Source organism: Corvus hawaiiensis, chromosome 19 (genome assembly GCF_020740725.1).
Source record: "Corvus hawaiiensis isolate bCorHaw1 chromosome 19, bCorHaw1.pri.cur, whole genome shotgun sequence".
NCBI classification, from domain to species: Eukaryota; Metazoa; Chordata; class Aves; order Passeriformes; family Corvidae; genus Corvus; species Corvus hawaiiensis.
This window is the reverse complement of record NC_063231.1, coordinates 3656361-3667588: the sequence shown is the minus strand read 5'-3', so window position 1 is coordinate 3667588 and position 11228 is coordinate 3656361. Positions and strand designations below refer to the sequence as shown.

General features: G+C 45.9%; 1 protein-coding gene and 1 long non-coding RNA gene across 12 annotated transcripts in view; one reads left to right on the top strand and one right to left on the bottom strand.

The window, feature by feature from the left end:
• The first annotated feature begins 6257 nt into the window (after positions 1 to 6257).
• LOC125336030 lies at positions 6258 to 9349 on the top strand. Of its 2 annotated transcripts, none has more exons than XR_007207630.1 (2): positions 6258 to 6322; positions 7127 to 9349. It is a non-coding gene; the product is annotated as an uncharacterized LOC125336030 (long non-coding RNA). The 2 variants fall into 2 exon arrangements; XR_007207629.1 differs by having other exon boundaries at positions 6313 to 6378.
• BPTF (bromodomain PHD finger transcription factor) overlaps positions 8856 to 11228 on the bottom strand; it is a 52903-nt gene continuing 50530 nt past the window's right edge. For 9 of the 10 annotated variants that reach the window (XM_048324098.1, XM_048324092.1, XM_048324093.1 and 6 more), the window contains one exon: positions 8856 to 9756. In XM_048324098.1, the coding sequence (XP_048180055.1) occupies positions 9720 to 9756 (37 nt within the window). In that variant the 3' untranslated portion in view covers positions 8856 to 9719. Of the gene's footprint in view, positions 10499 to 11228 lie in introns of all 10 variants that reach the window. The other variant, XM_048324094.1, reaches the window with a different exon arrangement.

The window sequence follows — 11228 nt, the reverse complement described above, 5'->3', positions numbered from 1 at the left end:
CCTTACCAGGAGAACCTGAGCCCACAGACATGGTCGAGGCCTGCTCTAAAATGGGATCTGGGAACCAGAAAAGGTCTGCTTTGGCTGCGCTTCTGCAGCCTGTTCACGCATCTTCTGGTCGTGGACCAAAGCAACCCAAACGCACAAAAAACCAGAAATAGCCTAAGCTGAGCCAAGAAGAGAACACAGTGATCCCCCAGTGCAAGAGGTGTGGCAGGCCAGGGGATTGCTCGGACTATTGTAGATCTCAGACTCATGCCGATGGTTGGCCTTTGTCGGGAAATTTTCACTGGGGTGCAAGGAGGGGGAATTGCCCTCTGATGCAGTCGCTCCCCCAGAGGGTGGCACAGATACAGGCACAGGCCTACTCAGCCACCCTAGAGAAGGCAATGCCAGGGCTGACAGGCTGGCCAACCCTGCGAGGGTAGGGCCTCAGCCTGAAAAAATTGCACAAGCCAAGGTATCGCACGGTTTCTTCCATCAAAGTGCACACACCCTGCAGAAGCAGTTCCATTTAACGCCAGCCGAAGCGTGCGACATTGTCAGCGCTTGTGCTGACTGTCATGGACTCACTGCGCCTTTGCCAGCGGGGGTAAACCCCAGAGGGCTAAAAGCCTTGCAGATTTGGCAAACGGATGTAACTCACATCCCTGAATTTGGTCGGCTGAAATATGTGCACGTGTCTATTGACACTTTCTCCTCAGCTATGTGAGCTTCTGCTCACACTGGAGAGAAAGGCCATGATGTCATTGCCCATTGGAAATTGGCTTTTTCAGTCCTAGGCATGCCGGCTATTGTGAAGACCAATAATGGTCCTGCCTCAGAGAAGACGTGGCAGTTCTTGCACCTATGGGGTGTAGACCATACCTTCGGTATCCCACATTCTCCTACTGGCCAAGCCATTGTTGAACGTGCTCATGGTACTTTGAAGCATGTTTTGGAAAACCAAAAAGGGGGAATGCATGGATAAATCCCACAGAGCCGACTAGAAAAAGCTTTGTATACAATTAATCCCCTTACAGTACAACAAAATTCAAATAATCCTGTTATTCTGAATCATTTTCTCTCATTGCAGTCTGCAGGCGAGACACAACTGCCCCGGGCAAAAGTCTGGGTACGGAATTTACTCACTAACCAGTGGGAAGGCCTGCATGAGCTTATCGTTTGGGGTTGTGGGTATGCTTGCGTTTCCACAGATACTGGGGTACGGTGGCTACCTGCAAAATGCATTCGCCCTGACCTGCGACACCAGAGGCAGAACAGGCAACCTCCAAATGATGACCAGAAAGCCAACCATCCAAATGGTGACCAGAATATAGATCATCAGCCTAATGACTCTTCTGATGATGACCAAGATGTCAACCATCAGGTGGATGGTCCTTCTACAAGCAGAGACTGGGATGGTCCTTCCACAAGCAGAGACTGAACTTTAAATTTCTTGTTATGGAGTCAGATAGTTAAAGCCTTAAGGACATATTTAGAATTAATAACTTATGTATATTTCTATTTAGGATTAATAGTAGAATTGTTATCTTATAAAACAAAAAGGGGGAATTGTGGATACAAATATTGCTGCTAGCAAGAATTTTTCTTGCTTCTTTCTAAGCCCAGGAGATACTTTTCTCTCTCACAAAGATAGTAGCAGAGTTCTATAAACTATGAACACCTGCAACCTTGCAAAGCCTTGTTTATGGTACAGTAGAAAAATATTTTGACAATGGATGTTTTAGGATTTTAGCCAATCAGGTGGCTGATCCTTTGTCCAATTAGACTATGAAGAAAAAAGTCTATAAAAGAGTTCGTAAATAATTAAATAAATCAATCTTGCTGCACAATTCCTGCCTGTTGGATCTCTCTCCTCTCCTCCCTATGGCTGCAGGATACAGTAATATGTGCATCCAAAGGCACTTTATGAACTGCAGGAGAGTCTTTGATTTGGCAGTGCAAACATCTATCCCTGCTGAACCTTTTATTCTCCCAGCAAGCCGTTTACATAAACTTGTGCCAGACGCAACAGTTCCTGGGGAAGTATTTGTGTCTGTACAGGACTTCCCTTCATGCTCTGTTGGTAGTTTCCCTGATTCTTAAGAGGCTGTCCATTAGCATGGAAACGATATTTACATTGTTTCGCATAATGTCCCTGTTTATTACATTGGTTACACAGAATTGCTCTGGGGGCTACCTTATTGTTGCTAATTGCTCCAGAGGACAGAGTTCTGTGAGGGCGCTGAGATTTAAAGTGGCCTGGCTGTCCACAGCTATAACAGTTACGTGTAACTTCAATAGCTGCTGCAACAGCTGTAGCAACACCGGGTTAGCATAACCATTTGATGTAGTGTAGTCCCTATTTTTGCACATCCATTAATCATATCATTCAGTGAGGGGTTTTTCATAGACAGCAAATCAATAGCTTTTCTGCATTCCTCATTTGCATTGTTTCGTGCCATTTGCAAAATTAAAGTTTCTTTTACATTTACATCTACTATTCGTTTTTCTATCACATCCTAAAAGTGGTCCAAAAAGGCCATAAAAGTTTCGTTAGGATTCTGTTTTATAGTTGTGTAACTTTTTTCAGGAGCTGACATATTCGCCACCTTAAACAGAGCAGAGACTGCAAAGCATGGCAACGGGACTGCTCTAGGATCAGAGGATGCAAGCGAGCCTGTAGCTGAGGGTCGTCCATGGTGTTCAATCCCATTAATTGGGGTAAACCTGCACTGAACCGAGGATCAACTACAGGCAATCGCATATTATTTAAGGCAGTGTCCTCACAAGAACTCCTCCACTCATTCTCAAACACCACATACTGAACCAGCATGCAGAGCAATTTAGCAATCTGCTTTAAATCAAAAGGAGTTAATTCTCACTTGCTATAAATTTCAGCATTTTTGTCACAGCAGGGGACCCCAAACTGTAATTAGTAGCAAGCTGGCGTAGCTCGGATAGTACCTGCCAGTTAAATGGAACATGCTGATCAGGCACCTGGCCTCTCCCTCCAACGACCGGAAAAGCAGAGGCTACTGGGTCTTCTGAATATAACTCCCCTGAGTATGGTAATTGCGAATAACACGTTGCTCGGCTGCCTCGTAATCTTTCTCAGCTTAAGCTGCAAGCCTGATATCTCTTCAAAAAGCTGCAGGATCTTGCATGCCCAAAGTTACAGATAAGGGTTGCAAAATTGAAGTATCTCTATAAAGCAGGCTATCATTTTGAATCCCTGGCATGGATTGTTTTGCACCTTGTACAAAAGGATTAGTAGTAGCAGACAGCGGGGGTGCGGCAGCAGGCAGCAGGGGTGCCGAGGGTGCAATTTCATTCCCACCCTTTCCATCACTGTCACTCCACACAGCTGGTGGTAAAGGTGCATCAAAGTAGTTCGTGGGGACAGGAGGGGGGGAAGAGGAGGGAGAAGGAGGGTTGGAAGGGGGAGTAAGTGAATCCCTCCATGGCTTGGGTATTGGAAACAATACAGGTTTTGCCCTGCCAGCCTGTGCCCCATCAACCCCTCCCACTGCAATGTTCCCAGTCCTACCAGCATTATCACTCTCCGTTCTCTCTGCTGTGCCAGCTGCTGCAGCGTCTTGTTCTTTTTTCCGTTCTTTCAAAGTGTCTAAAACTAACCTCCATGTTGTCGTAAGTCCTTTAACAGTATCATCTCCACAAAAAGCAAGGACCAAAATATGCCATCCCACTGTTTCCCATGTCTGTGCGCTAAAAGCATTGGCACATGTAGTCTCATGCCCTTGACTTCTGCACCACAGTAACAGTCTTTGCAATATCAACTTATCATAATTTATGCCATGTCATCTTAACATCAACATCTATATATTAACTATTGATTTTTCCTCTTGGGATGTATTTGCTCCCATTTTGTTCCCAACGGCTCAGCTTTAAAAAGGTTGCAGTCAATCTGGATCTTGGTAGCTCTCCCCACTACTTTTCTCCTGTTGGTCTCCGTCTCCCATGCCCTGCACGCAGGCCTCCTGCTCTACAGGCAGGCTCTTTGGATCACGTTATGGGTCACCAGATGTAGCTATGTCAAGACAGACATAAAAGCACAACACTTGTTGTAATCCAAAGCCGCGAAAGTTTTTTTATTTTTTCTACTGCTACTCTTATACCTCTTCACAATTGCTGTGGCTTATTGAGACTGGCTGCTTAGCAAACAATGACAAGGCTGTCTAACAAACAATGACCATTCAAGAGTAAAACAATTAGCTATACAAGCAAAAGTATAGTTGTTACATATTATCCTCAAATTCTTCCTTGTACACACGTAACGACCCAAAGCAAGAACATCCTCTCCTTGTGTCCTGAACATGTTCTCATTGATTATCTTCTTGGCTTTCTCTGTGGGTTTCACTGAAGCTGCAAAATTTCACGGTAAAAGTCTCACGGGTAAATTCTGACTGTCTTTAGGTCTGACTCTGTGAGGAAGTAAGTCCAGCCGTCAGTCTCATCAGAGGGACACCCCAGAAAGCATCGCAAATTGTCCCTTTGCCCTCTCTGAGCCGGCTGAATTCACCCCTAACACGGCTTCAAAGTGCCCCAAATCTTGTCCACTGGTGAGGGGAGTGGTGGGGGCATCAGGACACACCTGTGTCCCAGCAGCTGCGTGCCCAGCCAGGACCAGGAGCAGGGCTGGGGCTGCTCCCAAAGTTGCCCCACCCAGATGACACAGCCGGACACGGGCTGAGGCGGGGCTGGATCAGGCTTTCTTGTCCACCTGCATGTCATGAGTGAGCACAAAATCTACCTATCCTCTGCAGCATGCCATCCTGTTGCAGAGCCATTCCCAATGGAAGCTGTGAGCCCGTGAAGAGCCAGTGCCGCAGCAGGATCCTAGCAGCAGCTGTGCAAGTCAAGAGAGAGGAGCTCACCTGGAGCAGGTTCCTGCCAGGATTAATCATCCTATGGGTTCCCACCAGGGTCTCGTTGCTTCCAAAAGACCCCACAGTGTCACTGTGGCCCCTCGGTTCTACCAGGTTCCATAGCGCCACTGTGGTGCCCAGGGTTCCGTCAGCTTCCAAAAGGCCCCACTGTTTCCAGGGCACCCTGAGGTTCTGTGGTGTCACAGTGGAGCCAGGCTTCTGTCAGGCTCCACAGCGTCACAAAGGGTCTCCTAGGTTCCCTGAGCTTCTGTGGTGTCACAGTGGAGCCAGGGTTCCGTGTAGTTCCACAGCATCACAAAGGCTCTCCTGGGAGCCACGGGTCACAAAGCACCGTGGGTTCAGTGCAGCCCCGCTGTGTCACAGTGGCCGCTGGCTTCCACGAGCCCCCGCAGTGTCCCAGTGGGCCCGTGGCTTTAGGAGTGGGTGGCTGGGAGTTGGTGCCCCGCCAGCGGCTGGGGGAGAAGCAGCAGGGACAGCGTGCGGACAGTGCACTGGCCACTTCTGTGGCCACTCATGTCTCTGTCCCTGCCACAGCTGTGGTTTGGAACAGCAGATCCGGGTCCTTAGGTGTGCAGGTGACAGTCACGGCCTGGAGCACGGCTGCTCCCGGGGGACGCCCTGGGGCACGAGAACGGCAGGGATTCGTTCCCCACACGCTGCGGCTTTCCTTGCCGGCTGAGATTGAGCCCCGGTACGAAGCCAGCCCTCTCTGGGAAACGGCCAGGGCCGTGGCACTCCGCAGCTCCCTGCAAGGCCCGGCTTTGGCAGCTTTGAGGCCCAAAGGCCAGTGCCAGACAGTTTGCCCTTAACATTTGTGTCTAGAGCTGAGCCAGAAATGTCCTATTGCGGGGTGCCCCATTCCTACAGTCACTGGCATCCCGGGAGCAAATCCGGCAGGAGGAGAATGTGGGCGAGAGCAAGCTCCGCAGTAAACTCTTGCCCTCTATGTACGGCAGAATCTGAAAGTCTCTTCTCGAGGTCGTCTCTGCTCTTGCACTGCTTAAAAGCCCAAAGGTGCGCTTCATCTCAGCCAGGAAGCTGAGCCCCGGCATACTGGCGCCATAAAGCCCTGCCACACTCAATCACATGACGGCAAGTCCCACGCCGCTCTCATGCCCTCGCAGAGCCCTTCCCATGCTGCCTCCCCCGACCGGCCCGCAGCTGCCGCCGGCTCTGCGCCCGCGTGCGGCCCTGAAACCGCTGCAATTCCCTGTGCTGAGCGGGGCCGGCAGCCTGCTCCTGTCGACACTAGGAAGGGACTTTGCATGGCCGCCGCCCGTCCTTGCCCCTCCCACCCCGCTTTCGGCCCCGAGCAAAGCCCAGCCCGCTCCCCGGCGCCGCGGCACCGCCCCCGCGACCCACCCCTGTCATCCTAGCCCCATTTGGATTGGCCGCTCGCCCCGCCGCCATAGGCATTCTCTCCGACAAGGGTGAGCAGTGGTGCCTGCAGAGCCACGGAAATCTCTCCGCGTATGGCCAGTGCAGGGTCCGCTCCTCGCGTCAGCGTCATCCCATTCGGAGGCTGCAAGTCCACGGGGACGAGGACGCAGTTGGGGGTGGGGGTAACAGGGGAGGGGCTTTCCATATACCCCGGACAGTGGATACTGGGGGTCCCTCTCCCTCTGCGGGGGCTTTTGGGGACACAGGAGGGACCAGTAGAGGCGGGACAGAGAATACCAACGGAGGGGGGAGATTTGCGGTGGCAGGCAAAAGAAGGACACCCCAGAAAGCCTCTCAAATTGTCCCTTTGCCCTCTCTGAGCGGGCCGAATTCACCCCTAACACGGCTTCAAAGTGCCCCAAATCTTGTCCACCGGTGAGGGGAGTGGCGGGGGCATCAGGACACACCTGTGTCCCAGCAGCTGCGTGCCCAGCCAGGACCAGGAGCAGGGCTGGGGCTGCTCCCAAAGTTGCCCCACCCAGATGACACAGCCGGACACGGGCTGAGGCGGGGCTGGATCAGGCTTTCTTGTCCACCTGCATGTCATGAGTGAGCACAAAATCTACCTATCCTCTGCAGCATGCCATCCTGTTGCAGAGCCATTCCCAAAGGCTTATCACATACTAAACACAACTCCTGAACAACAATTCCTAGATCGAGAGGATTTCCAGTCTTGCATTTGCTATTTCAAAACTCTCCCAGCAACAGCCACACTGAGAACTGGATAGCGGTCACGTTCAACACCTGCCATGGTAATTTTGGTACCTCACAGTCCATAATTTTCTTTCCAGCAGGATAATTACGGAATATTCTGCCAGCACCACACAGAAATCCATGTGTACAGGAATAACTGTTGTCATCCCATCTGTCCAGGGAGTTTACTCGAGGCTTTTGGGTAAGCCAAACTTCTTACTGTACTTTAAATCTCCATTAACTTCTGCATGAACTGAATTGAGATTGAGGATAATTGCTTCAAATTTGAAGAGACAGAAAAGGAAAATCAAGCTGGCACAGCTCACATTATCAATACCTCTTACAACATATGACCATTTCAAAACAACTGTTGCAATAATCTATAAAATACAAAGAGGACGAGAACTGAGCAGAGATCACAAACCTTATGAACTTTATGCTTTACAGCAGGTGGGGATTAATCACAAGTGATTTATTTTCTGTAACACCATTTAACTATAAAACATCACCACCAATAAATCCAGAGAAGTACCTCGACCTGCCCAATGAAACAGGCTCTCATGGAATAACAGAATGGTTTGGGTTGGGTGATTAATCAGCAGCATTAAATTGCATGTATGGATTATTTCCCTAATCAACCTGATTCACAGTTACGTATGATCTGGCAAAGCCAAGGCTTATATCCAATAACATTATCAAATGTTTCATTAGAAACACCACCAAATCCATGTCAAACACATTACTTTATTTGTCTAGGATGATGTGTCCTATAAGGTACAAAAAAGTACTCTTCAGTTTGCCACAATTTGTTAAAAACAGCAATCTATTGCCTACAGGTAGGAAAGATTTAAATCATGTCAATATGGATTTAGGTATGAATAAATAGTACAGAAATGCTGAGAAGTTGGGATGAGATGCAGGATATGTCCCAGTGCTGTTAAAGGTGAGATTCTTCCTTGTCGCATTAAAACACACTGCTTACAATATGCAGCATCTTTTTAAAATGTCAAAGAACAACATAACCTAAATGCAACTACTCTTCTTTGACTTTCAGAAGCATAAATGGATTGTTTCCACACTGAACAATTAGTAATTTTCACAGATAGTTTAAATGACAACATTTGTATGTACAAAAACACATGGGTTTTTAGTAGATAAAATCCCCCCAGAAGAACCTGAACACCTGAGCTGGAAGTGTAAGAAAGGGTGGTCAGTAGCAACATCTTTTTAAGAAAAATAACAGAGGAGGTTCTTGCATAGCAAGGTGTGAGGTTAAACCCAAAAGGAGCTTATCCATAAATCAGGTAAATCCCAGACCACTGTAGAACAGAAGTTGACTGTGAGTTAGTGCAAAAGCTGGTCAGGTGGGTGAGGAGCTGCAGGGAAACCAGGGCTGGGAACTACAGACAGGTACCAGAGCAAGTCAGTCACACACAGCAAAAGAAAAGCCTCCTCATCTGCAATTTGCATCTTCTTGGACTCCAGTTCATCCCTCAGGGCAGCGCTGCTCCCACAGGGAACACTGGGGCAGCCCAGGAGGCTCCCAGGGACGCAACTACAGGTGGTGCTCAGCATTCCCAGAGCACTTGGCAAAGATCACTGAGCTCCAGTGGGCAGGGACACCTCACAGACACCTCTTACCCTGTCACAGCTGGAACAGTCATTGTGGCACCACTGTGGGAATGTTTCATTGGGATAACGGGACTGGAACACGATTGGGTCCCACTCCCTGGCCATTCCCACCCCTGTTCCTTGCAATCCCTACACTCCTGCACAGATCCCCGAAGTGTCACACACACGTGTCAGCGCACACTCAAACACACCTACGGCTGTGGGGAGAACAATGATCTCCATTTATTTTGTTTCATATACATCCATATTTTGAATTTTAATACAAAAGAAAAAAAATTAGAATCTGACAAATGTTTACAAACAAGATACCTTCAAATAGATTTTACTCAGTTCAGTCTGGTGCAGAGTAAATGACAAATTGTACTGTTTGTTATATTCAAGGCAACAGAGTCTGTAGTCCATGACCACTCAGCCCAACTTTTATGCAAGCTTGTTTTAATCTACCATGAATGATAAACTCCTTGTTGATTCCCAGTCCTGTGTATGTGCACATGTGTACATAGCAGCTCCTTTCATAGAAAGAAAAGACATCTAGAGGTCTTCTTGTACTTTTACCTACAGGAATCATGTTAAGATACAGAATGGATTACATGGAACCGGGGCTGGATTTTATAAGAAAAAATAATTAGCTGACAAATGAGGGCAGCAATAAAAAAGCGTCTTTTTTGCAACAATAAATAAATACAGTCAAAGTTTTCTGTGTGGACTTTAAACCAGCTTCTTCACTGAAGAACAGACGTGGCATTTCCATGGAGTTAAATGTGACCCCATTTACTGTATCTTTTTTCTTTCTCTCTTTCTCCTTCAACAAAACAAAGTTTTCCTGCTTCTGCCACAATAGTACAACAACTTGATCTTGACAAGAAAGTGGTGCTGCTGATTTTTATTTCTTTGTCCTTTGGACAAAATAAGCCAAGAATATAATTTGACTGTTGTGACCAATAGAAACGCAGTTTACATCAAGTCTTGTCAGGATAACCTGACTAAAAACATCTGGCTCCTTAATTAAAAATTGTCAGACAACCAGATCCTTGCTCGTGTGTTTGGTTAACACGCTGAACTCTAAGAAGCTGTAGACTGCAGTTTGTTGTTATGGGACCTGCAGAATACAGAAGAAAGTGAAGAATTAAGCACCCTTCAATTTGGAGAACACAGTTGCTGCAAGGTGTTGCCAAAAATAAATCATAATGAGGGAATTACCACCATGTTGCTTCCATTTATTTTTTCCCCTTCAGAAATAAAAAAGGACGCTTAAAATAATTTTTTCTCTGAATTTTAAGCCTATTTTCTGCTCCAGAATACAAATATTTCGGTACTTGTAAAATACAGTGTGTCACTGGAATATTCCAAAATGCCTGAAATCAGTTTTACTCACATATTTACATAATAGTAGTCCATTGAAAGGAAAGCAAAAAGACATTTTTAGTTGTAAATATTTATAATAAGGTCTACTTTGCTTAAATTTATTCAAGAAGTCTTTGGATTAACTTAAAAGAAAAAAAACTGAACAGGCATGTTAAAGTCACATTTTTGCTAAGCAGAGTTCAGCAAAACTCCTCTTTGACATTCACAGTTTTATTAGTGACTTAAACAATAAAATACAAGGTCTCCATGATGAATTTTTCATTTTTCTCAATACAGTATTTGAGGAACGGAACAATTTTTTGTTAATACAGTGATGTTCACCACTGTGACTGCTGGCAACAAAAACATTTACTTTTTAGACAAATGACCTGGATTTTTAGGGCAGTTTAATGTCATTGAATTGTACAATAAAAGAAAGTGACCCCAACATCCAGTTCTGATTCCAGTTAAAAAGTTCAGACTAAAGATATCACAATCTGCAAGAAAAGAAAGAAGACGGATGGTATAAATGAAAAACAATAACAAATAAAATGCAGCAATGAAATCAGCGTGCAAGCACAGTGAGTGCTGGGGACCCAGCTAATGGCAGTGACAGAAACATGGGTTGAAAACTACCTGATAAAAATTATTATTACAGTATTGAACTGGAAAGAAAAATGCATATTCTTTTCCAGGAATGTCTGTATCTATGTCTACATCAGCCCTTCTTCAGAAAAAATAATTTTAAAAGGAAGTTTAATTTTAAAAGGTAAATTTTGAATTATGTTTCATTTTCTGTCTCCTACTTTAAACCTTACTTATTCCCTCTGTTTCAAAGGTGGTAAGTTATAAAAAGATGAGAGAAGGTGTAACACTGAAGTATTTTAATTTCTTTCATTTGATTATAAGCTTCACAGCAGGATTGTCTCTTATTAGCATGAGAAGTATTTACTGCAGAGTAGAACATCAGCACAACTCAGACACAGTATTTGTCCTGATCAGTAATTACTCTCATTAAGTTTTCTGCAGCAATGAGTTGAAGTATCATTCAAATTTTGCAAATTTATGATACCACCCGAATTTTTTACAACTCCTTTTGAATAAACATTCCAAAGTAACCTCCATAAAACCGTATTTAAACCTTAATTTGGACAAAATTTTCCAGGAAAGGCCACAGAGCAGCAAATTCCTCTATGAATGCAGGATAAGCTTAGAAAGGAGATTTCA